The 27,864-nt window shown below is 39.9% G+C and overlaps 1 protein-coding gene across 25 annotated transcripts in view; it reads right to left on the bottom strand.

Moving 5' to 3' along the window:
• LOC100702788 (neurexin-1a) overlaps positions 1-27,864 on the bottom strand; it is a 248,608-nt gene that overhangs the window by 163,501 nt on the left and 57,243 nt on the right. For all 25 annotated transcript variants that reach the window (XM_019366989.2, XM_019366978.2, XM_019366980.2 and 22 more), the window contains one exon: positions 325-626. In XM_019366989.2, the coding sequence (XP_019222534.1) occupies positions 325-626 (302 nt within the window). The remainder of the gene's footprint in view (positions 1-324; positions 627-27,864) is intronic.

The following is a 27,864-nucleotide window of genomic DNA, read 5'->3' as shown; positions in this document are numbered from 1 at the left end:
GACATCAAAAACAGTATTGTGTCTTACTTTGCACAAGTTGATATGTAAATGACACTAGAAACTTTGCATAGCTACAACAAAGGTAAAATGTCATTATAACCTTTCTTTTTAAATCTTTGGGTTGATTTAAACTGTAACTTTACACAGGCCCTGAGTCATATCTAGATGTCCCTGCTCCCTCGTGGTTTTGTTTCACTCTCCACTTAAATTTAGCAATTTAATTACAATGTCTGGGAAAAATAATGTATTGTATGATGGTAATGATTTGAGTGCATTTGTTTTAATTTATTTACTGAGTCTCCATATCACCCTCTGTACTGTTACCTGACGTAGATTCCTTGTTACTTTGACATCATGCCAATCATTGTCATTAAATTTCCCATTGACTGGCTCCACAAGAGCTTCAAAGGCTCCAGACCCCAAATTAATGACGAGTGAGACCGCCCCATTTTTCAGAGCCAGGTTGACGTAATCAGCTGATTTTCCCGTGTGCAGCATCAGTCCATTCCTCTGTAGGGTTTTGAATGACAATGTGATTTCATCACTGCTGCTTTGAATCGGGTTCAAGGACAAGTCGTAGCAGAAGAACTCAGATCCTTTGAAGGTTGCGACATACTCTTCTTTTCCTGCAGAGACAAGGGAAAGAGAAATGTGTTTCATTAATATAATGCCCTCTTGGGTGCCTGTTGGAAAGGTGTGAAAAAATATGTGAATAAAAGCCTCAAAAAGGTGAATTGATAATAAATACACTGAAATTAGATTGTAAATGAAGGTATAAAAAGAGACATATTTATTTAACAATTCAATGGCCAACCAGAATCGACCACAGCCAAAGGAACCCAGGCAGATAATCCCAGGCACTTATTTCTTACCTTGTACAGATGCCACTATTGTAATACCCTTCTGAGGTAATTAGACTTAGATTAAGGCAAGCGGATGATTAAGGATTCAACTGACATACCTGATAACAGTTGCAAGTCACTATATTTTTCTGTGATTAAGATTAGATGTCTACAACAACACTATTTATTGGTACAACTACAATCAACAAATCAGAAATACCTTACAGAGCTACATGTAGGCGCTCATGAATGTAACAATAATTCGTGAAAACATCCTAGAACATTACTACTATGCTAAAGAAAAAGAAAAAATAACCAATGTCTGAAAATGTAAATGAAATCTGTAAAATGCTTTGTTGTCATCAGTAGTGCTACAGCAGTGTGCTCGGTAATTAAATTTCGTTAATTATAAGATTCTTCGATTATCTGCACTATGAAAAAGTGGTTTTTGCCAATTCTTGCTAAAAAACTCTGTAGCATGCGCAAATTTTGGTGACCATTATGCAAGGGCGCCATAAGTTGAAGATGACACGTAAAACATATGCTAACGGAGAATGAGGGATGATGAACTTGATGTGATATAAAAACTCAAAGAATTGTGATTTATGATAAATTTCTCTTACAATCATACACATGTTATTAATGATTGTATGTGTGCTCCTGCAAAGTTTTCTCCAGACTGACCCACACATTAAAATGAGGAGATAGCGTAAAGGCAGACATGTATCCTTACATAATCTAATTATACTGTAGTAAGAAGATGATGAGAAGATAGGTAAGAAAAATATCAAACATGCCTTTTTTTTGCTGTGCACTGGTTACTTTTTTTATTGAATGAAAGGACAAGAGCCCAATTATAGGCAATTAAGTGCAAATTGCATCTGAAACAGCAGCAACTGCATTTAGCTGCTAGCACAAGATCCAAGCATCAGCACAGTTAGCATGCACAAACAAAAAGCTACCAAAGAACCCAGAGTGAAGTAAAACTTGTCTTCCAACCATAACCAAGCAGCCAGAGCCTGATCTTCAATCAGTAACGAGGTCAGTGATGAGCAGTCAGATTTATAACATTGTAGCTACTGTACACGTGTACGTGTTACAGTAGTGATCTCTCTGAAGTCTCTGTGCCTAGTTTCCAACTTTACGTTGCATATACAGCTTTGTGTTCAAACACTAAAAGAAGTTTTGTATGTATGTTCTCATACAATAGGGTTTTCTGTTGTGGAACTATAGCCAATGGTTTATACTGTCAACTGGTAATTATCTGACACAATAGTAAGATAATGAGTTATGTAACAAATTGTTTTAATCTACCGTATTACGTAACAAATAATGCATTACTTTTTCTCAGTAACAACCCCAACATTGGTCATCAGCTATTAAAGCCTGCTCACACACCTTAGGTAGGAAGATTATTGCACAGTTAGAGCAATTACTGACAAAGACTAATGGAATTCAAAAACTGAAGTGCAACAATATGACCAAAGAGTGCCAGCAAAAATTATTAAATCTTCTAACTAACAGAGATTGCTAACCACAGTTAAAGAATGACACATTGGTACGGTATTTATATGAAAATTTATATCAAAATTTACAAATGATCAAGAGCTCTAGATGTGTTAAGATGAATTATTTACAATTTCACTTTTGATAAAAATAAAATCCCATAGGCTAGAAATGGTACATCCCATCTCACTTGTTTTGTTTTCACCACCACCGGACTCAAAAATCTCCCAGATTTGAATTGTTTATGGAAAAATTGTTCCTATGTCAGCTTCATATGTACAAATGGTTCTCAGCATACCGGAGCAAAAGAGCACTCCTCGGCCGTCGGGCTATCAACAAATATTTGCTATGATTTGGCATAGCAAAAACAACCTTGAGAAAAACCTTAACATTCTGAGATAAAAAGAAAACCAGGTGACATTGGGCATCAGTGGGTGATGCATGTGAAAACCTATTAGAAAGCATTTAAAAAAGGTTTAGACAGATAACAAGCCATTAAAGCTACTAGCAGAAAATAAAGCACCAAAAAACAAATGGAGCAAAGCATTCAATTATCATAAATGGGGCTGCACATTTATATATGCTTGCCAAACAAACACAGACACACAAACACACAAATTAACACACACACATATGCTTTGTGTACCAACCAGGCATGGATGCAACAATGTAAGAAATGAAAGGGGTTGCTGTCCACAACAATTTGTCACCTCATTGATTTCCCCTTAAACGTGCTATAGTGCACCTCTGGGAAAACTACAAGGGGCCATAATTGAAGCTGACTGGATCTCACCACTCTTTGGTCATTCCCTCTATGTCTGCGCTCCCTATCAGTGAAAATGAGAGAACTCTACCCTCTTCACTAAATCCACCCATCCCTGCTTCACAAGCTCAGTGACCACATAACAAATAGAGCCAATAGTTTAGGGTCATTCTCATTTCTCTCTCCACACATCCCCATGCCTTCAAGTCAGAGTTAATTCCCCTAACCAATGGAGAATGAATTGTGTGTGTATAGCAGAGGCATTGCTTAGAATTTACAACGTTTGGGGGCCGGGCCCAGAGGGAGCTTCAGGGCCAGGGGATGTGCAACTTCTGTGGTGTTTACGTTCTTAACTGGGTTACTCAGATGTAAACATATGTATGTTTTTGGGTTAGCGTACATGTCTGATAATTTATGCTGCTATATCTTTATGATATATTGCAATATACAATATTCATGTGAAAAGTATAGACAGAATTCATGATCCAGACACTTGAGTCGAGATTTCGTTTTCCCATTTCCAACTGATTTATAGGTAAACCAAGCTTTGTGGTCTAATACAGTTTTATTAAAGGTATCTTGTTTTGCTGTAAAAAGCACTGAGAAATAGTGACTGGGAAAGCTTCAACATGGTATGTCTGTAATGATATGCTAATTAGCTTTGTGGCGCTGTGGTGATTAATACCTTTCTAAAGCTTGCTGGGCTAGTGAAAGCTGCAGCGTTTAAAGATCTTTCAGGTAACCTGGAAAACACTAAAGTTACTAATCACAATTATGTCACTGGGGTTACATAAGCTCTTTCGTCCATGGGCAGATAGAAGAATTTTATCCTGCACTTGCACGACATTGGGCTAAGTTTAGTTAGTTTGGACGGAGGGAAAAAAACAGCAGCTAAATATAAAACTTTTGAAGAGTGAAGATATGAGCATTACATAAGTTTTTACTGTGTGACAGGATAAGGTTGTGACGGTAAAGTGCAAACTGTGTCCAGGCCAGAAACAATGATCCACTGCTACTAACACACAGCATTTTTTGTGAAATGCTCCATGGGCTGGTTTTTACCAACACTGCTTTCAGCTTTGTGGTTATACTGAAAATAAAATAAAGAGATTTCTTTGTGTGTGTGTGTGTGTGTGTGTGTGTGTGTGTGTGTGTGTGTGTGTGTGCGCGCCCTTCATTAGGATAAAGATTTGTGCCAGTGTGTGGGGATGTAGCCTAAGGTTTACATTGTTTACTAGTTCTTATGTGGTAATGCATTTCAAGCCATGTTGTGGAGTAATATAATGTAAAAAAAAATATTGTAACAGATGAGCTAAATAACATAACACATAAAAAACAGAGTTACGTTTATTACTTTGATTCTTCTATTAGTGATAGAAAAATCAAAACCCCAATGCTGATGACTTACGACATAGGTCGCGGTATTAGAGTGTTTTATGCAAAGAGTGTCCCCAATAATAATGAAGAAAGGTGCTATTTTGTTGCTGCTTCTCCTGGGTATTTGGGCATAGCCCATTTGTCTCTCTGGGCAGACCTACGGACTACGGTCAATCAAACTACAGCTAGCTGCTGGCACATCAATGCCCTTGAGTCATAACACTGAATGAGAACAAGAATTAGAGCCAGCTTCTTCAGTGTTTTTCAGAAAACAGAGGACAGAAAAAGACATGAAAAGAGTGAACAGAAAGCTCCTAGGGAAAGGCCATAAATAGACACAAAGGTAAAAACTTGTCACAGTGTGTTTTTCTGCATCATTCATCCCATTTTTTTAAAGACAACATCATATCGGTGCCTTCACCAACACCCATTTTACACTACATTTAGAAACCGCAAAAACCGCCATTAGCAGGATATTTTAAACGTCGTGTTTTGCTTTGTTTTCTTAGATCTGTCAGACATCTAAGACCTGTGACAAAAATAATTGTGCTTCAGCACTCTCATAATCCTGTGATCTCTTTCAAATGTACAACTGTCCTCGTCCCTACAAAAAAACCCCAACTGTTAATCAACAGCAGCTAACTAAGAGCCATTCAGGCATCTCGTTCTCTATGGTCACATCACATTTGTGCATATATGGTGCAGAACTAACTACTCATATTGATGGAAGCAATGCAAGTATCCGTCACTCAAATTAAATTACAAAAGGCGTGAGCAGAGTTGGCGCTGCATGGCGCGACCACAAAAATCAAGGTATGCTTCACTGCGAAAAACAGTAATAACTGCTTCTAAAGTATCATTCAACCCTAATTGAAGTTGACTATGTAGAACCAAATCACTCATTTATTATGAAGCACCAAGGGGCTTACAAGCTGGAGCACGTCATATGTACAACATTGCCAGCATGTGACCGAGCGACCAGGAGGCTCCTCATCAGTCACTTTGCTCTGACACATAATCTGGCAACTGCTACTCTATGGCTGCTTTTTAAATTAGCTCGCACCCAGGGGAGCACATTCCCTGTCAACATCAAATCATGACACAACAGTCTGAAACAGGCTTGGCAGCATATGAGAAAAATTACCCATGAAATGAACGATAGGCAAAGCTTTGATTTTAAGTGCAAATTAATCTAGTCGCTGACACTTTTGACCCGATTGTGTACAAAATAAATTAAGGTGAAACTATGGCAGAAAAGTTGAAACGTGGGAGTAGAAAACACATTTTACTCAAACGGCTTTTAAACGATACAGCCGATATCATTATTAATGACAAATAATGAGTGTCCTCCAGAGTCAAAAGAGACTAAATGAAAGATGACACATAGCAAGCAAGACTCATACTAATTTTATGGGCCTGTAGAGAAGGTTTCGAATTGCTCAGACAGACACAGCAATTATGGTTGCCCAACTCCAATTGTGTCATCTTCTTCATGACAGCCCTCAGCATTAACTGTGACTATAGCATGAAACTCGACACCACTGTTTCCCTGTCAGAGATTTCACCCACCTTCCTCACACTACTATAAATACTCGTTTTCAGCTCTCGGTAAGAAGCTGAAGTAAAACGAGCTTGGTGTGTAATGCTCAGTCTTTTCAGGTTCAGAGCGAGTTCAGAAAAGATGCACTTCCAAAGAAGCACCTGTGGAATTTTAGGGTCTAGCTGTGCCATCGAAAAAAGGATACCAAAGCCATGCAATGTGGAGACCAAAGTAGTTTAATTGTCTGTGGCAAAGCTCAGTGCCTGACACTGGATTTGACTCTGTTTTCATTCGCTTGCTGTTTCCTTGCTTGATTGGCAGCCTATTAAAATGATACAGAAGTTAGTGTCTGGCATCCTATTAAAATGTTAGGAAGTTAGCGTCATCAAGCTGGTTTAAGCCTCTTACCGTATGACAGATAGAAGAGTTTCTGAAGTGCTACATTCTTTGAGAATATATTTTATTACATGATTATCACACAGTTCAAAAGACTGAAGTAAAAAAATGTAACTGCTCTCCGCTTGCAAGGTAGACATCCCTCAAATAACCCATAAGAGTCCTTTGACTTGTGGTATTTTTATTTTAAGTCAGCAATGTAAATAAAATTTCTACAAGGCTGTTTTCACTTGGTGATCGTTTTGAGTGCCATCAAAGAGAGAGAAAAGCCTCAATTAGCTGTGTTAAATATTATCAGACATTTAACTGACAAAGCCAGCATGTGCAAATCTGTGTGAGCTTACACATCCACACACTAAGTTCCCTCAGACACCATACTGTGTGAGCTTAACATATAGTGTCATTTAGATTCACAGTATGATGGATGTCATGCTGGGCTTAGAGAGAGTCCCCTTCCCTAGCATGAGTCCGCAGAAACACTTTGCCCATAGTAAATTTACTTATAATTGGCTTTGCCGCTCGTGTCATTAAGGAGAGAATCAGGTGTCAATTAGACACTTATTATATAACATGTAGCTCATTTTCTGCAAGCAAAGAGTCATGCAAGATCTATTTCTCTTTTTGTACAAGTGTAGTGAAAAGCAGGGATGCTTTCCAGGTTTTGTTTAACTTTGTTTAAATTAATAATTTCTTTAAAGGTGTGTTATTTCAGATTAGTCACATTAAGCTATTAACTAAATTCATCAATGAAATATGACAATCCAAAAAATACCCTTGTTTAATACCACTTTGTACTTCAGGAAGGAATAGCAAGATTGGTCAGTATATGGTAGCATCCAGTGTCTCTTCGGGTTACATTTGAGGTTACCTTGTTGTGCTTGGGTTTGTTTTTAGCCATGCACCATTTGCAGCACGTACGCTTCCTTACACAACCCTTATGACATCCTCCACATGAGTCAAGTTTAGGTAATGTTAGTTAAAACTTAAGTAAAACTACACTAAAAACTAAAACTAAATGTGTTTAAAAATAATAATTATTTGGAAAAAGACTTAAAACATGTGCACTTCAGTGTGCATGTTTGGATGCCTGGTTGCAAGCAGTGATGCAACTTTTCAGGGAGATTATGCTCTAGATTGGTTGTTTACATATGACACATTTTTGTAATGGAAGATACAATCCATGTGTCCAAGAAATTAAAGAAAGTCACGGTAAGAAAAAAAGCATTAAGTATTTCTGGAGTGCCAGCACATTACTTAATAACTAATTCAGTCGTTTTGTTTGGCTTTTTTTTCAGTTTCTAGACTGATGATCAAACATTTTGCATAAATAAAAGTAATGGATATCATACTTATCAATCGATCTGACACTGTGTTTGGTGCTACAATTAGAATGTAGTAGTATTTACAACATATTACTGCCCAGAAAAATGTTTAACTCAATTTTAAAATTGCTATCACACTGGCTAGCTGTTAGCATGGTTTAGGATAACCGTAAACTGAAATATACTTACAGGCAATATATAATTAACAAGTTACAGACAGGACTGAGCAGTTACATATCTTAATACATCCAAGATTAGCTTGCTATCCCAAAAAACATAACCTTTCCTTAGCTACTGTACTATGAGTCTATTTAAGAAAATGCGGCCTCTGGTGGCCTGGAGGTAAAAGTGCATCTTTATAAATTTGAAGGCCAATTTTCAACTCCTTGTTCAACTCATTACTAATGTTAATATTTAATCAGTCTATCACATGGAAGCAAGATGACCTGTTAAAGATCAAACTAAGCATAAGAATGGGGTAGTTGGGGTGATTTAAGTAATTTTAAATGTGTCAGGGCTGTTGAGTGCCAGATGGGTTGTTTTAAGGACTAGCAATGTGTACCTAATGAAGTGGCTGGTGAATGTATTTGCATTATAATTATTTATCTTATTTATTTATTTTGTATCGTCTCCTTGTTTTGTTTGTTTGTTTCACACCAAATACAGCAGAGAAACGAATCATTTGTTTATTTTTCATCAAGTTAACAAATCCCTACACATTACATAATGTCTTTTGTGCCACTTTGTTGTTATTTTTCTTTGCTTTTAAAACTGAGTCTAATAAGATACTGTACTATGCAGAGCTACAAAGCTTTAGTGTGTCTATGGCTAGCCTTGCATTGTTATTCTAGTGGTAAACATACTGGGTGGCATTTATAAAATATATACCATTGCAAACAATAAACTTCAAGCATAATACAATTACAAAGGCCTCACCTCACCCTGAATCTATCTTAAGTACAAGTAAATTGTACATTGTGATTAATGGATGACTGATACAAGGAGGCGAGCTCAAAGCAAAAGCTATTAGCTTACAAGAATGCTCTTTGCAGATTTGTGTTCACAGCAGCTGCTGGCATGAAGCTGAAATGAAGGTCAAAACTTCATCCTGTTTTTGTTTTTTTACAGCTACTATTTTTCTCAGCCCTCTAATAAAGCATGAAATGTGATGCAGATGAAAAGAGAATATGACTTCATGCTGATGTATAGTATGTGTGTGTTTTCAGAGTGCTAGAAAGTAGCCAGTAAAATCTTTTACATTTTTTCCCAATAACAGAGAGTCAAGCAACCATTTCACAGTGTGTCAGCCAAATCACACACAGAGTCAATGTCTGTTCACTCTAATTGGCAGCGTGTCAGTCAGGTGCACGCGCTGCCCTCCTCTGGTATCTGGTCCCATGAGGACACAAAGCTGCCTCATCCACAACTGGCATCGCACCTTTGATGATGCACACACCTGTGCACACATTCCTGCAAGGCATGAAAACAGACATCCACCAGCTAATGGAAATGATACAGGCGCACGCACACCTCAGAAAGACACACACTAAAGAATATCTTTTCCTCAATACCTTTGACACATAAACTGGATTAAATTCTAATAACAACACTGACTCCTGCAACTCCCACATCACAAACTGCAATTTCCTCTCAGCAGAAAGTCAGACAGAAAAAGTCTGAGAAAATATTTCTTCTTATTTAAAACTGACCACAATAAGATCTCATTTCCTCTCTTATGATGCCTTTAAGATATTCCACTGGGAAAACAAAAAAAAAAGCAACAAGAAAAAAAACACAATTATGCAGAACAAGCTGTGTCCCCATGAATCATGATGTCATAGATTTTTGCAAAAAAAAAAAAAAAAATAGGATAAATGTGATATATAAGGACATGGGTTTTGTATCTCTTGAGTTTTTTTCAAGGAAAGTCATGACAAAATAGATCCCCATATGTCTGAGGCTAAGAAGAAAAAAATGGGGGGAGTTACAGTCGGGAAGTGAACCATTACATTAGATGTTTTGGCGCATTCCCTCAACAAGAACATTTATGTGGAGTGAGCTTAAGAGATATCTCACCCCCTGAAAAAGCTCCATCTTGAAGACTTAATGGTGCTGGTGAGAGACAAGGTAGAAAATCTCTTGATGGTACCGAACTCTGTTTTTATCCAATGCACAGAGCAACGGAAGGCTAAAAGTGTTGAAGGCTTCCTAGTTCTTAAGGTTTCAAAATGGCAAGAGGCAACATGAGGCAACGGAATCTAACAGGACATTAAAAAACGAGGGGGGGAAAAAGAATAAAATAAAAGACTCAGAGACAGGCAAATGCAAAATGAATATCCGTGCGCTCAGTCAAACAAACACTCTATGAGCACACGTACAGAACAGCACACTTTAGCTCCAAGGCTCTCATTTGCTTTCGGCCCATTACAGAATCACAACAGCATTACAGTGAAGGAGGAGCGCAACGTGCTGAATACTAATCTACAAAGGCCAATCCATTCCTACAGTGTAAATCCAGAGGATAATAATGTAAGCCTCGGAGAGATGGGGGATCAATATCCTCATTAAAAGAGAAGCATTTGGATATTAATGTATAGTTAGCACTTCATTTAACTATACATATATTTAGTTATAGGCCAGAAGAGCACAAACATTTTTCCCCCTTTAAAAAAATGTAATGAGCCCATCTGCAATAATTTATCATACCTGATGATAATATCTGAATGTTTACTAGAGAACCAATGAGCTGCAGACAGGTGTGTAGTAACATTTGATAGCAGATTTCTGTCTGAATGGGCAATATTTGAAATGTGCTAGCGGCTATAAATCTTCGCCGTGCGCGCTTTAACAAGCTGCTCAGTTTGGATGTAACCTTGTCAAGGTTGCCAGCACAGACCCAAAGTGCATGCTGTGAGAGAGCTGCAGAGGTTACTGTCCACTTTTGATTACTGGAGCAAGAAAAGAAGCGTCTGACTGTAAAGGACCGGCATTTGGCAGATGTCTAATTTGGGCCATATACATGGAGGCATTCCTCAGACAAGAGCAAAGTCAAGAGGCGCTGAAGCATGTCATTGTACAGAAATAATTCATGTGCTAATTACATTGCCAGTGTGTCTCAGGATGATTTCTGTACAGAGCGGCTCTTGTCTTCCCAGCTCTCACCACTGAGATCCACTCTCTGTCAGACACTCCATGAATCCTTGATAGTGAGCAGACACCCAGACACATCAGGAAAGACACTTTCTTATCCTTATCCTCGCTGCTCATCCCTCATTTCCCAGACAATACACACATCAACTTCAGTATTAAGACACAAAGCTTAAGTATGTCCTTCAATGCAATGTTTATCACACAAAGAAGGAATTACACTATTGTTATCTGCCATTTGGATATTCTGATCGCTTTTGGTAAAAAACTTTATTATGAGTAGTACAAAAAAAATCTAGCTCTAGATATGTACTACACATGTGTATTGCTCTATATGCTTCCCTACTGTATGTCAGGTACACTTAGACATCCAACAAAAGTAAAGGTACTTAATCAGCCTTGGCAGAAACAGTTTCGTATTTCACGAGCTGCCAAAAACAATTAAACCATATAATTTGGAAAGTCATCATCCGGGTCGCCAATATAACCTTCATTTCCCAGCAGTCGAGAGCATGACTATGACTATGAGATCCAAATACAACACCAGACCACCATGCCATTTAATGTTTTACCAAATCATGTATACTGTTTATAAGTGTAAAAGTTTTATATTCTTTTCTAAAGACCCTGTGTCTAAAGAAACTACATGTCTCTGTGGTAGCAGCATCGTGTCTTACAGCAGCACCCAGTATACTTTTTTGTTCTTTCAGTTCCAAAGTCAGCACAGTGAAATCAGATTGTTCATTCATGCCTTTCAATAGTCTGACACTGGTGAAGTGGCCTGTCTGTCACGACCAGTTTTTCAGGTGCAGTGAGGTGCACTTGAGATAAATGTATCCTGAACCTAAACCAAATCTTCTCGGCACATCACCTCCACTCTTTATTACTCAGACAAGAAAACGGGAACAGAGTGCCCTGCAGTTGGAAATCGTGGGCAGCTTTTCTTTTTTATTCTTCTTAATTGCGCTTTGTGATCCGAGTTTTAATGGTCAGACAACAGAGGTTTGCCAATAGACTATGTGCACGAGCTTCCCCGTGGTGAAACAACATATCATAGCACATTGAGCAGCGTCATAGCCCGTTTAAAAATGTGCTCCAGTGAACAAATCGCTGCAGGACAGTGAAGCTTGACAGGATCACAGCATCACCTCATCAAGCTGCTGGGCAAGGTCACCGGCAGCACCGGCGTTCTGGTTGTTCTTGTTGGCCAAAGAATGGCAATTTTCAACTTCCACTGCTATATTTAGAGCTTTTCCAGTTTTGCTTGTTTTTGATTTCCAGTGTTGTCACACAAAGATAAAGTAGTGGCTTCCCAAATATTTGCTTTGTCACTACGCTGGGCATCAACTGTCCCAAATGTATCCTTTAGATACTTCATAGGCTTCGGTTTCTGTGTGACGCCGCAGTGAGACATTCACAGACAGATTTTCCTCGGGACATGTTGTATGCATTTCACAGACATCCTCTCACAAGTTGCCTGTTGTAGAGCCAGCACTGTATTGAGGGCTATTTGTGCAAGCAAAGACAATACATTCGTCTTTGTGTCCCACACAGAGCCTCCAAGCAATGAGTAAGATCACACTTAGGTATCCTTAGCAGTGGCGAACCAGAGCCAAGCACTCCATAACAGTGCAGATGAAACACAGGTAAAAGCAGGGTGTCAGAGAAATATTCATACTGTCACTGCATCTTTTCTAAGGCTAAAACACCCCAATAAAGCTGCACTACAAACAAAGGCTGAAGCATATTTTCTTCACTTAGCAGGTGATGGGGAATCATGGTCCCTCTTTACTGCTCAGCATCAAATCAAATAGCCCTCCAGGGGCTTTAATGAAATCCACTCTGGTAAGAGGATAAATAAATATATAGACTAATTAAACAGCCCTGTAAGGGATTGCAAAGAAAAATGCAGTTGTACTATTGTTAATCTATTTCCTGGTTTTGGAGTCTGCTTAATCAGATCAGTCCATTGCTCTAATTACATTGACACCACTGTCCTCGGTAAGGTTTGCTCACAGAGCGTTGTCCTATATGGCCGACCCTCCTCCCCCTTTCCATCACCTTAACAATTGCTAGCGGCAGGACCCCCTCACCACCTTTATCTACAGGGGGAGATTGTCCGCCGGCAAAGTTGCTGACCTACGGAGAGAAAATTACTCACTTTGGGGTGTTACTGTTTCAGCAGCGCTATGGTCCTACTGACACTAGACCAAGGTCATTTCATAATGGGTAGTGGAGCTGCCACTCTGGTGTCAACAGGCCTGAGTGATGAGGGAGAATGTAACCAGTTACGGTGACACAAGTCAAGGCTACGGCAGCTTGATAAAGATCAGCCTCTATCAGGAGTGAAAACAGCAAAGAAGGATAGAAAAAAAAGATGATCCTGCATTTTGCCCCCCTAAGCCTTCAAAGCAGTGACAAATAGATCTGCTCCGTAGCTAGCGTCTGCACAGACGTTCTGTTTTGCATTCTGTCGGAAACAGCAACAGCTACACCATAGGGATAAATGCGTGTGATAGGTAAGAGCAGTCATCACAATGCAGCAATACTGTGAGAAGTATTGACTGTGTTACAGCTCTTTTCTCTGGTCACTGTCAATCCTGTCAGTCCTATGAATTGATCAGTGGGGGGTTCACATCCATCAGAGTGACTCATCCAACAGCGATATGATGTTTCAGAGTCCAATTTATCCTATCCCCTGGGCTGAAGTAGATTGGAGTTTGTACTTTTATCGGTTTGTTTCCTATTTCAAGTGTGTCTTCTTTTGTTCCTCCACTTTTAACATCTTTATCTATACTTGTACCATTCTTGAATTCTTCTTTTGCTGGCTATGTCTGTCCCTGAACTCCATCCAAGGCTGAGGTGAACTGTCAGTGCTTGTTTCCAGATCCAGCTCAATACATCTGATTGAGATTTAAACATGCAACAGTTTAGACTAACACGTTGTAATTTGCTTGTTAGTATAAACACTGATTTCAAAGTAATTTATCTAATTAATCAAATAAAGAGATAAAAGAGGCTCTGTGAGATTCCTTGGTTTGTTGTAGTGTAAAGTAAATATAAGAACTTCAGCAAGTACTAATGCTCATCTTCAATCAATTCAACTAAAAAGCTTTTTAGATTTTTACTCTCCAAAAACTATTTGCAAGTTAATTGTAGGTGTTGTTCTGAAAAGGTGTACGCAGGATTAGGACAGTCCATTAATATTTATGTTGCGTTCTTTAGATTGTAGTTCATTTGAACTTTTAAAAATAATTTGTCCTTCATTGTGGAAAGATGAGAGGATGTTTGAGGAGCTTCACAAAGCTTTCGTTGAGCCAAGACAAAAGCTATTATTTGCTGTAAGTTACAGAAATACTCTGTCTCCAGTCTGTGCACGTGTAGTTTCTGTTTACTCGTCTGCTCTGAACTAATACAGTGCTATCCTGGAATAGACTCGGGACTTAATGGGATTTCCTTGTTTCAGCAGTTTAAAAACAAAGGAATAATTCTCAACATACATAGCCTAATTCCATTTTATTCCTTCTGCTGTAACAAATAAATATACAAAGGCTGACATAGATACAGTATGCAAAATGCACATTCTACAAAAGAACAAAAAAACGTGCACATTTGTGCTTGTGATCCTATGTTTCTACTGATGCTTCTCAAGAGGGAAGGACTCCATCTCTACAGCACTGCACAATAAAAGCCTGGAAATGTACAAATTAATTAAAAGAACATGGTTGCTTTTTTGTCTTCCTCTGAAGTGTGCTCTAGAGGGTGGTGAAACACCCCTAACAAGGTCCCCAGCTTGCATGTGCTTCTTTATGCTTCTTCAAGAAATACGTATGAGACAAAGAGAAACAGGGGACAGTGTAGACTCTTAATCATTTTAGTTCCCCTCTTTAAACCATGCTATTCCTCCACTCCTCGTAAAACTCGCTCACTCTGGCCCAGTGTTTCATTGCAAGTACGAAGCTCCGTAAATGTCTTCTATTTTCCTCACAAATGATAAAGACAATAAATAGATATAATCCAACCGTTCCTGCTGTATAATAATGCCGCTTAGACGTTACTATATACTTACTCACTAATGAAAGCTGGCTTTCTGTCAGAAACATCGGTGAAAAGATCACGTTCATGTGTTACTTTCTGGAGATTCTTTCTCAAGCACTCTTCATCAGGGCCATAGCTCTGGGTGACTGAGCCTTTTACCTATCTGCAGTATCCAGCCACCTGCCATGGAAATCACGGCTGTTTCCGCCATATGCCCCAATGTTCTGCCAAGCCTCTCCGGTCTGTTCCGCCTTGAGCAAATTTCATTATGGGATGGCTGGGAGCACACGGCACTGCTCATTAAGGCTATCAGCGTGGCACGTCACCGTTTGTAACAGGATGGATGCAGGAGGTTGCTTACCCCTAGCACGGAAGATCACTTAACATCTTTCGCAACTGTGGACGTTTTGTTCAGGAATGAGGGTAAGATACCATATGGTCTTCTCCAAATCAGGTGAGAACTTAGCTGAATTCAGATAATATAATAAAAAAGCTGTGAGTGAGATAAGAATAGGGTTACAGTGGAAAATAACTAGATTAACAGTCTGCCATGGGCACAGAAAATGGCTGGAAGTTGTCCATTGGAACCAGAACGAAGGAAAACTTAAAAAGTTTCACCGTTCAAAATCACTGCACAAAAAATATTAAAGTGGGACTATGTGGGTTTTACAAGAAGATTTAACATATTTTTCTTCTTGCAAATGAAAATTGATATGTAATGAAAAAAGTACCTTTGCTCATTTCAGCACACAGCTTTATAACCTTGTGGCTGCTTGCTCATGGAGGTTCTCCTAGAAGCCTTGCTACTTGGCACGCGCATCATGGTTACTTTGAGTTAATAAGACCAAAACCCCTAACTAAATGAATGAGAAAAGAACCATAACTTTAATTATAATAGAGACCTTTAACTGCAGAGTTAAAGGTCAGAACTAATTAAAAACAACAAAAACACTTGGTAGCTTTGCTCCAAAGTTAGGTTTAATTCCAACTAGCTGTATTGATATGGGACACAACACCAGAAGCAACCAAACTTATCCATATATTCACCACAATAACAAGAGATTCTGGCCACCACGTTAATCTAATGTGTACATGTCTCAATGTAAAAACATGATTGGCTGATATGTTTCCCATCTCACTGATTCATTTGGGACTCGGGAAGGACAACCACTATATTAACTGTCACAGAATACTCCAATAGACTTTCTTGACCTCTTAAGTCCTTCCCTTATAATTCTCTGCAATTACCTAGTAAGACTGATACTGCTATACAGCGTTACTATCATGTTATTGTCCACTATCGACCAGTAACAGCAATATAAATCTTACTCTTTGACACCCTGATGCTTAATATCTAATAACTCGCATTGAAACAGCATGGAATGCAATTCAAAAGTTTACTGTTATGATCTGCACATAGTGGAACGATTATATGTATAACACAGTGACTCGGCTACATGGTGTTCTGGCTTTTAAATAATCATAATCTGCTGAAGAGTGTGTAGAGCTAAACAGCTAATACCCTGCTGGCAGGCTATTCTGGCTATGCTAGCACACAATGTGTCTAATAAGACAGAGCCGATTCACTAAAAGATAAGACGTTATTTTCTATAATACATGAGCCAGTGTTGCGTTGCCATGAGGCAGTGGCAGTTGTCCACTAACATGGTCAGCACATAGCCAGATGGAGCTGAGCCACAGGGATCAAACGGAGGCTTGCATTTTCTGCCAGCTAACACCCACGACCCTCTGACGTCTAACCGCCCAGCTACTCTCTATCTCTTTACTACCCTTGAAGAAGAAATGAGTTCACTTTGCTCAGGTATTACAGGCGCAGGGCTTGGAGGTGATTCTGAGCACAACAACAATAATAGCTTATCTCCTCATCTGTCTTTTGCATTGTTTACTTACAATTGTATCCCCCTTTGTGTTCTCATGCGAGAAGGCCAATTTGTGGTCTGTGCTGTGCGTTGGAGAGGCAGAGTTTAGCATCGCTGTGCTTTAACGTGATGTTCATTCAGCCATACCGATGCCATGCACCCACAGCCAGCACACCGCATTAACCTCTGGAAGCTGCCTGGCACTATCTCACTGGACTGCAAATCTAAACTGCTTCTTGTTCAGAAGGTTCACGAAATCTCAAACGAGGAAAGGAACCAAGGGTGAAGTAATACTCCAAAGAGGAGAGGGGAGAAAAAAAAATCTAACACCTAAGTACAGGCGCAAAAAAAACAAAGGGAACTCGACTTCCATGGTGATAGATGTGTTGTTTTGGTCCCCTCTAACTCAATTAGCTGATAGTTATAGTATATGAGTGATGCATGTTGAATACTGTATTGATTTCTTCTCAATGGGGCCTTGGCAGAGATGGATGGGATACAATGGTAATCAATCCATGTAGGTAGCTATTTACTGGCTTTAGCTGTCAATGAGCCTGTGCAGTGGCCGAAGTGCATTCACACCACAGTATTGAAAAAGGGAGGAAAAAAGCCCAGAAAGTTTAAAGGACAAAGTTCAAACTTCACGTCTGATTTGTGGTTGCAAATTTTTATAGTTAACATCTCAGTCATCGGAAAAGAGTTTGGCAGTTTCAGGGCCTGTGCTTTGCCAAGGCTGCTGATGGATTAGAAGGTGCTTGGATGTGACACGGCCCGGGCCATTAAAATCTGTGCAGGTTCAAATGCATGCTTTTACTTTGGCCCTTAATCAGAGAACAGTGAAAGAAAACTATACAGGAAAATAATTATGCAATAGGGTGGCTGAAAATGAAAGCCAGTGAAAACAAGCACTGCACACAATACCTTTTGAGTTTATATGGCAACACTGTTAATGCATCATTACTTGTTTACACATCTACAAGATCAGAAGCAGAAGCAAGAAGCAACATTCAAAATCATTTGGAGTTGTCTCCACCTGATGAATATAAGCTGAATAGTTTATAAAGCTTATAGCTTAGGACTCCACTTGATGTTGAAATGATTACATGTTAAAATGGACCGTGTCTACCAGGCTGTTGCTAATTTTGTCTGCCTTTGCTTTGGTACTGGGTAGTTTGCATGTTTTCCCCATGTCTGTGTGGGCTCTCACCGGGTACTCCGGCTTCCTCTCACGGTCCAAAGACATGTGTGAGATTAGGTTCACTGGTGATTTTAAGTTGGCTGTAGGTGTGAATGGTTGTCTTTCTGTATGTGTTAGCTCTGCGAGAGATTGGTGGACTGTTCAGGGTGTACCCGCCTCTCACCCTGTGACACCTGGGGTAGGCTCTAGCCCCCCCTGTGACCGTGAATTGGATAAAGAAAGGGATGAATGGATGGAAAACCATACCAAAACTAAAACAAAAATGTGTTCCTGAGTTTCACATATTTTTTTCTACAATCATCAAAATAGTCACTGTCATTTTACCATAAAGTTGAAACGAAGCACATGTCAAAGTCTACAAAGGCTTAAATACCGTTTTACATTTTCAAACATAAAACTGCCTGTTCCATCTTCAATGAAGGTTGAGACCTTATAATAGCACCTTTTCAACATGAAAAGAAACTTTCAGCGCTGGAATTGAGCCTGAGCCAAACAAATAATTTGGATGAATGCACACAGAACTGAGATGCAGTGTTTTACAGACAATGACAAACAGACAAAGTGTTGACGACTGTCTCCACACAGGAACCTCAGGCAAAGTGTAGAAGCAATAATCACAGAGGGCATGATGGGTTGGCACTCAGGCATGATGAAGGGCATGACTTCACATCCAAATGACCCACACCAGCAGCTATCAGCTCTGCACTGTTACGGAGGCAATCCACACTGACGTCTGCCCTCATTTACTACAATGCTTACGGAGATTAAAATAGCCAAGCAGTTTCAACAAATTTAGAGAGCCGAGGGATACAAAGCTAGAGGCAATAAGTCATTTGTGGAAATTCTGCTCCTGTTGCTGTCTGCGGCTCCTTTTTTTGGAAGCTAAGATTGTCCTTCTCCTGTGACCTCAGGGTGGCAGTCTGTCAAGCAGGAGTGACACCAAACCAATGTCTAATAGTTCTTAAGCCATAAAAATGGCCCCGGAGTTGACAGCCTGGATCTGTGTTTCCCATTATCTTGATTCATTCCACCACAAAAGTAGTGACTGTGATTTAGTTTGGTGACTTAAGAGCAGATTTTAGTGGGGTCCAAGCACATGCCGAACCCCTGCCCCCTCCGCAAATTAGCATTTACAGGCCTGCTTGAACAATCTGGTATGATAGAGTGCCAGGAGAGACTTTATGATGGATATTGAATCAAGAAAAGGCTTTTATAAGAGACCTAGATAATTTAAAGTGCATTTCAGCACTTATGAAAGATTTATAGTGTGTTCCTTACTGTAAATTTAATTGTCCTGCTTCCTTTCAGCTGGCCTCATGGACAAATATATCTGGAGGACAATAATTGAAATATGGGGCAAGACTCGGTCAGTTCAGCTGCCGGTCTGCCGGAAGGATGCTAATGCCTTTCAGCGGCATCAAACATGCAAAGTTAAAAACTAGGCTGATAAATATTTTACAGTTTCTCCCCCAGATGCTTATCTTACATATCTTTGCCATTACAAACCTATTTCACAATAGCCTACATCTGTTTGTGCTTACAGCTGTGGATAAAGAAAATCCCTCCATTGTTCTCAGTAATTTGAGCTCTTCTTGCTTATATACAAAAAATTGTGTGCAGTGACTGAATTCTCTATTATTTAAATATACTGCAAAGTGTCTCTCTGTCCTTCAAACTTTCTCTTCTGCACACTGCTAGGTGTAATGTGCTACTTTGGAGTGTGTTACACTTCACTGACATTTGTTTATAACGCTGTAATAAAATCATTACTGGACTAAAGTACCGAGATATTTGAAATGGACATGAAAATAAACGCTGTTTTATGCATACTTGCTTAACACCTGCAGTTCACATAAGGTAAAAAAGGTAAAAAACAAAAGTTGCAAAGCATTCTACAGTTTTTAAGCTGTGATGATGTGCACATTACTTCTAGTTTATTACATGAAGGAAGATCAAAGCTTATACAAGCAACTGCAAAGGCAACCTGTTTGCTTTGTCTTACACATCGATGGCGGGAATACAAAGCTGAGAGTTCAAACAGCACGTTAGTCGGTCCCAACAAAGTAGAGTCATTTTCAGCGGCTAACAAAAGCAGAAATGAAGAACTCTGAAGGATTTCTATGTGCATTTTCCCCCCAACTTTCCAGCAAACAAGCTGAGCAATCTAGCCTGAAAAAATCAGCAGCTGTTGGCCAAGTCAGATTCACATACAAGTCCATGCTTTAAGCATTAAACCCTGCACTGTGTATAAATGATATGCAGCAGAATTAATACAATTTTTGGGCAGATTCCTGTTAAGAAAATAAGCACTCTCTAAGACTGTCATTACATAAGATTATAATACCTTACAAAATTTAACAAAAGATTATCAATCTTGCCCTGCTGAGTGCAAGGTGGTCCTTGCTGTGTGCCTCCCCCGTGCTTATTTACACAACCATGTGATTAGATCATGCGACGCGAGTTTAGCAAGTCAATCTTTCCATCATACGCCTGCTCATAAAACAGGGCTGCTGTGGCGGTGGTGGCCAATTACAGATCAGATTCATGTTTTTCAGAGAGAATTTTCTCATGCAAGGTAGTGGGTGCACAAGCTTTTCCCCAGATCCTCCAAAAGAGATCGACTCTGTGATGTTGTGCCAGGGGGAGGAACGTCATTACTCGCAGCAGAGGCTCAGCCACTAGTGTGAAGAATAAGAGATCAAGGAGAGCGGAGGAAAAATCAGCACAGAATAATGCAAAATACTGCAAATGAGGTACAGCTGTCTCTCATGACAAAAGTCTTTAAAAGTCAGTGCTTATTGGTCAGTATGATTTAAATGGCAATGCTCTCAGAGGCTTATGAAAATGTGATGAATGCGTCTGTCTTTCCGGTCTCTCTCCGGCTATGTGAAAGCTGTCTGCGCCTCCAGTCGCAAGGTCACCCGAGTTAGCCTTGGCCTCAGCTCTCTCCGTTCCCTCCTAGCTTAGCATGCAGGCCATCCCAGCAGCCTAGCAGACTACAGCTTACTGTCAGTGCAGTGAATAGGGCTTAAAGAGAAGAGGGCAGCCTGGCAGCTATAAAAACAGAATAAATGAAGGCAGACAGAGGCAAAGAGAATGCGCACAAGGAAAAAAGCAAACTGCAAAGAGACAAAAAGGCAGCCATTCAACTGGTTGAGTGTTATAGTTCAGAGAGTATTCCATACCAAATATTGAGCTGACATGACCAGCCCAGGCCAGTGATGGCTGAGGAAATATTCTCTCGTGTCATACAAGGCCAAAGATCCTTCTCGTGGCTAAAACAAACAGCTGTGATATCAAAAGGTTGCTGACAGGGTAACACTGAACTGTAAAACAACGTGCCGCGCCTTGCAACAAGTCCCTATCTAATACTTGTACGTCATACAATGTGACATCTCATCCGAGTGAAATACTGCTGCTGTATTTCACAATAAAGAAAATCACCTGTAAACTGTAAAAAACACTTTACGAGTTAAAAAGAGAGTTTAAAAAAGACACCAAAGAATGAGAATATATCTCTGCAAAAAGCCCATCTAATTTACTTTCTTGTATAGTTGTGTACAGTCTGTTAGTTTTTACAGTCCCTATTTTGATTCAGAAAGAGGACAGCTCCCCATAGTCCTATGTCTGGTCATGCTCCCTTACAGCTTGTCACAGACCTCAATTGCAGATAGTAAATGAAGCCATAAAATTGATGGAAGTCCATAAACAGGGCTTTTAAATTGGCATGCTGTTTTTCCTCTCTGCTGAATAATGATATGGAGCACTTTAACACCGGTAAGACTCGGGGAGATTCCTTTTTCGTATTTATTTCCCTATTTCCTCTCATATCATCAGTCTGCATCACATCCTTTACTTAGCACAGTGAGTAATTTCAGCAAATGCCACGGCTGAGATGCAATCCTATACTGACGCTTAAAAGGTGCGTGCGTGCGTGTGTGTGTATGTGTCTGTGTGCCGGCACGTCTAAGCCTCAGCAAAGACCTTGTGAAACAAAATGGCTGCAATGAATAAAGAGTGAAAGGGATTTATGAATAAATAGAGGCAGATCGCTTGTAGACTAGAGTGATGGACAGATAGATGAACCCTTGCCAGCTGAGATAGGGAGCTGATTTGCACTTTGTATCCCTTCAATCCCTCTGTCTGCAGGGAAAGTGCCATCTCAGCGTGTTGCTGACAGGAGGAGAAAGGAGGGGGACTACACACACCTACTCACCCAGAGCAGCCTCTTGGCTGGCCTGTGCCTTAATGTCTATCAAAACCAAATAAAGGACTACAACAACCAGCAGCTTTGCAGAACATCTTGTACGTATGTCTAACATTGTCATAATTTGTTGCATATACAAGCAAAAGAAATACTACTGCTAATACTGTTATTTCTACGTAGTTATAAAGAAATTAGATATAACTTAAAATTTCTAAATTATAAATTTAGTTTTTCTAAATTATAATAACCTTGTGGGTATAAAGTAATTGTCATGGCCTGGAACTAGGGACCTGGGGCTCATGTATTTCTGTTTATTTTTCCATGTGTAGTGTTTTGGTTGTTGCCTCTCTCCTGTTTCTCCGTCTCCCTGTGTGTGTGTTATGTATGTTCGCACTCCCGAATGTTTTGGTCGCCAGAGGGATCGCGACCCCGGAAGTGTTCCTGCACTGGAGGCAACCACACCTGTCGCTCGTCACCTGCAGCCAGCTGTAGTGGATTATTCTCGTTAGGAGCGACCTATTTAAGAGTGTTTCTAAGCTCCAGCCAGCGCGGGATTCTTAAACGTCAAACCTGTTAAGGACAGCCGTCGACTGAATGTGTGTGAAAGACCTCGCTTTAGTGGGTATCCTGCTGAGCTGTGTTGTCTGTGTGCCACCAGGAGTCGGGAGGGGAGTGCGTCTATTTTCACGGAGGGAAGTCACGGTTTGGAACTGGGGTTTTGGAGTTGTCGTTATTCACTTACATGGACATTTGCACTGTGTGGGGATTCACGGAGGAATCGCCGCGGGAGCCACAGTGCTGAAACTTTGTACATAGTTGTGTTTTTCCATATACTGTAAAATAAACTTCACTGCTCTTCACTATCAGAGTCCTGCGTTTGGGTCCGCTTCTCTCTACAACTCCACGGTCTGCCATCGCAGTCCATGACAGAAATATACAGCTTGTGTGTGAAACATAGTCAGTTTTACCTCACGTATAGCTATTACTTTACACCATGTTTATACATTTCCCATTGTTATACCTTCTCGTGATGGTGTACGTGTATGAGATTTGTTTCTTTCTTTTTTGTCGCTTTTCCAAATCCAACAGCTGTTTCGCTTACAGAGTGCACATTTTGCACTGTACAGGTTGTGACTGGTCACTTGTAATGGAAGCCCTTGGTTTCCCGTAGAAAGCCTCTGATGGAAATGGCCATGGAAACACAAAATGAACCAATCACAATTTCTTATTAAAAGAACACTGGAGTTTGTGACCACCTAGTACTGCTATGCATGTAGCAATTCACCCCTGCAGACACAAGGGCATGAATGACAATGTTGGAAATAATGTGCATTTTTGTGCTGTCAGTCAAGAACAGAAGAAAGACAAGCCAGCAACAAAACGATGAATATGACTGCAAGGTAACATGTAAACAATTTCACTTTTCAAAAGATATTAAACTCTGTTGTGGAAATGTTGCATGGGAATGAAAACAACATGCATACAGTCATCAGACAGCAAGGTAACACAATACAGTTTTTGGCAGACGATCTGAATTTGGGCACAACTTTTATACTTTTTACCTCATTTGCATTTATTTATTTTGATTGCAGCTGGTGCTTTGGTTAAATTACCTGCCTTGATAATATTAACTACAAAATAGAAGGCAAAGTTCTCCCTGAAAACCTTTTCTTGACTTATGATGTTGTACAACAGCAACAACAGAGAACATCTGGCTATTGTCTGACAGCACCTGATATATAATGTGCCACAGCAATCATTTCTAAGTTGCGGACTACCTTCAGTATTGAGTATCTTTACTGTATTATGCCTTTTAAATGCAAACGTGACCTTAACAGATGACAAACTTGAACCCACAGAAAAACAGACAAAGCTCGTAAAGAACTGCAACATTACAGTGAAAGGAGGAAGGTCACAAGGAATCATGCACATAAGTGTAAAATGTCAGGAGGAAATAATGCATACAATATGATTAAGATAAGGATTGGCAGAGATACTGAGCACTCTTGTCTTTTGTAAATACAAGAAAATGATCAAATGTGTAATTAGTTTGCCCTTTGTCCATGTCTTCAAATCTGCTTTGGTTTCAGTCCAGCTACACAGCAACCGGATCATTTCAGCCTTACCACCAACACTACTGTATGTCTGAATCGCTGAGTCACCTTTGTCTTTAGTACGCTCGTCATTTGAAATCCTGCCAGACCACCATCCCCTGTAGAGTTAAGTAAAAGAATAGCCAAGTGCTAGAGGAGGCCAGTCTCATCCTTGAGTCACAAGGAAGGCTAAATAAACTAATTAAAAAATATGGCTGGGAGCATGCTGTGTTCAAGGGGAATGGGTTTGAGCTTAATGAGTGGCTTAACATCAGGAAACATAGCTGGGGGCACAAACATACTGAAGCCCTGTGACAAAGCTCGTGTGACTTCTGCATCACCTTTGCTATTTAAGTCTGTGCCCACTTGTCTGCGTGTGTTTGTGTGTGTGTGTGTGTGTGAGAAGGAATGCATAACCATCCTGTGGTGAGCCCCTCCATAGTTGAGGTGGACAGTTGGCTGCTCTAATCACAATGCGAGGGAGTCTCTAGGTGACTAGTACATCAATCTGACATGGCTCCTCAGGCAGCTGAGAGGAGACAAGACCCCACCAACTAGCGCCATGCCATGTGATTCATTATGCCAGTGGGCAAAAGAAAGAATCTCACTACACGGTAATGCTGACACCTGAAGAGGTAAAAAGAGGAGGCAGGCATGGAGGATGGGAAAATAATGAAAGGTAAGGAAAGTACCTGAAACTAGAAGAGTCTTGCAGATATTTCTCTGTGGTGGTCCCTACAACTAAAAGATCAATGCTATGACTATCCTTCAACGGACAATATGTTAAGGGTAGTTTTGCCCTCCCGTGGTATGTTGCCATGGTGTTGCTGTAATAGCAGCAAACAATGCTATAAGCCAAAAAAAGGCAGCTTGGGAGAGATTAGTCTAACAAATGAAACAGATGAATGCAGTCTATGCCTGACTGATTGTACTGTTTTTGACATTAACCTTTTCTGTTAGCTCAATTTCCCTAGCACAATACACATCCTTTGTTGGTTTATATTTCATAATGTTGATTTATAATAAATTTTCAATTTAGCTCCTCTAATTTTTCAATATATCCTTAGGCAAATGTGAGAAATGTTGACTAAAACCTCCCTTTTTAAGGAGGAAATAGAGAAGTTAATGCAATGCAGTGTTATATCTGACATATTGTACATGAGTCACTTCTCTGAAAGTGTAATCCATTGAAACCTGGATTCAGTACAGCCTATAAACATGTTAAAACAAGATAATATAACATTTGGGTGTTGTACAAACTCACTGTATGAGACAGCTGGAGTTGGACCAGACATCAAAAGGTAATCCCCTCACTTTGTAGCTCATCTACAAGTCATAGTGTAAAAGAAAATTATAGTAATTTATTGTGATTTTGATAATAATGTTCAAGGTAAGTGAAGCGCTGGATAAATGGACCCATTTATAGTTTGAGTGTGACTCTCTTTTCTGTTGCTGAAGAAGCTAATCTGGGAGCTATTCTGTAGGAAAAGAGCTACTGGAAACGTTTTCATCTTCATCAGCTGCATTCAGATGTCAGGATGAGATTCTGGACAACAAGCTAATTCCCTCCTGGCGCTACGAACATCTCCTTCTGTGACAGATTCAATATGCACCCTAATGCACACTCCATAATACAGAGCACCTCATATATTCGAGGCAGCTAGTTTGATATGATTCAATTCAGCCCTGTCTCAGTGCAATACACAACAATATAATGCCAAGCAATTTGTTACAGTTTACTTCAAATAAGCTTTCGTCGCTATCTGACGGAAGTTTCTGAATAAATAAAACTGAAACTTCTCCAGAACACAAAAGCATTACTGTATGCGTGTCATATTAATCCTCTGTTATTGAGAAGCACATGGTTAGCTGTGATTCTCTCACCACTGTTGCCAGATTCAACACTTGGCTGCTGCGAAAGGATCTTATACAATAATCCTGGGCACTGACTTGAAGCATTCAGCTTTAAATGCCTTATCCATCACATCGCATGCAGTCATAGGCGGGACTAGGGCATTGGATCTGCATGTAAATGATATTCCTGTCTCATCGTGTGTGCCATGGCGAGCTTACTGTCAGACTGTGTAAGGATTGCCCATCTGGCCTTCCAGCATAATTCTGTGGTGTGGTGTTTGTGTAATGGTTGGCCAGTTAGTGCAGTATTTCAAGAATTAATGTTGGTAAGATTAAGGTTGTGGATAAGTAACTTGCTTGGGCCATCATTTGACTTGTCAAAAAATATACATATATTTATACATTTAATTAGGGGGCTCTTTATAGTGTTTCCAATGCTATAGTCTGAAGACTTACCACGAGCACAAGTCTAAAGAATGATTAATAAAATTTCTAGTCATTGTTTGAAATGATGTTTTGCTGAATAAACATCACCAGAAGTCTTTTTTCCTGTATCTCCTCTAAGTGTACGTCACTAATTATCATTTTAAAAAGTCTTACTTCTCCTCTGTCAAATGGCTTCCTCAAACTGTTTGGCCTCCGCTGTCTCACCTGCAGACTGCAGTGCCTAAAGAAGCTGCCGCTGCTGTTTGCTCAGTGTGACGCTCCACTCTGTTTTCAGAGAGAAGCAAACAGAGTCTGAAGAGAACAGTTCATGAGCACATCAGATGCTGCTGCTGTCTATCAAGATGACAGAGTGCCGATTCGAATGAGCCAAAAGTTCTACTGTCGTAAATGAGCGAATGAACGTCCGCTTAGATCAAACAGCAATTACAAAGTTCATGTTCAAATTTTGCTTTTACAAGCACTCTCAATTTTTTAGTATTTTCTATTTACATGGAAGAAACGCAGTTTACCTGTTTTACCTCATCTGTCTCTCAAGAGGATTAAGAAATACTCTCATATCTGTTCCATAAACACCTGTTGATGCCCTGCAGGGCGGATGTCACCTTCATCTGGTACACAACTGTGTGTGCATTAGCAGCTGTCTTCTCACACTGACAATCATCTTCTGTCACACAAGCAAATGCATCCATGCATATTCTCTCTTTGTCCCTTTTCTGTTCTCATTAATCTATCCCCCCAGGCTCTGTCCCATCCTGCTCTCATCAGTGGACTGTACATGCAGCATTTTGCTATACAAAAAGGAAAATCAACATTTTTTGGAGGCGGCAAACATTTCTTTATTAAAAAATTTTAAAAAAGAAGTTTTATAAGAACCACGCACAGTTGTCACACGATGCATTATATAATAAAATAAGATGAAATCTCCTTGTACTTTTTTTTAAAATCGAGATTTCTTCCTCTCGGAATTTTTACCTTCAATGCAACGCCAACGTTGAACGTCTACTATAGTTAAGAGGTCCATGGAGGATTTATCACAGGATTTAACAAGACCTTGATGTTGCTATTAAAAAGCAAAACCGCACCCAGTAAGTGCTACATATACCACCATGATGCCCTGTTCTGCATAAACCTATGGCGCCTCATTGCAAACAGTGGGTTTAGATAAAAGCCGACAAGAGGAGTGACCTCCTACTCACAGATGACATCGAGCTTTATCCGAGAAGTGAAGGAGACATGATCTCACTCACCAGTTTA

The sequence above is a fragment of the Oreochromis niloticus genome, linkage group LG13 (genome assembly GCF_001858045.2).
Source record: "Oreochromis niloticus isolate F11D_XX linkage group LG13, O_niloticus_UMD_NMBU, whole genome shotgun sequence".
NCBI classification, from domain to species: Eukaryota; Metazoa; Chordata; class Actinopteri; order Cichliformes; family Cichlidae; genus Oreochromis; species Oreochromis niloticus.
This window is presented reverse-complemented; position numbering and strand designations above follow the sequence as displayed.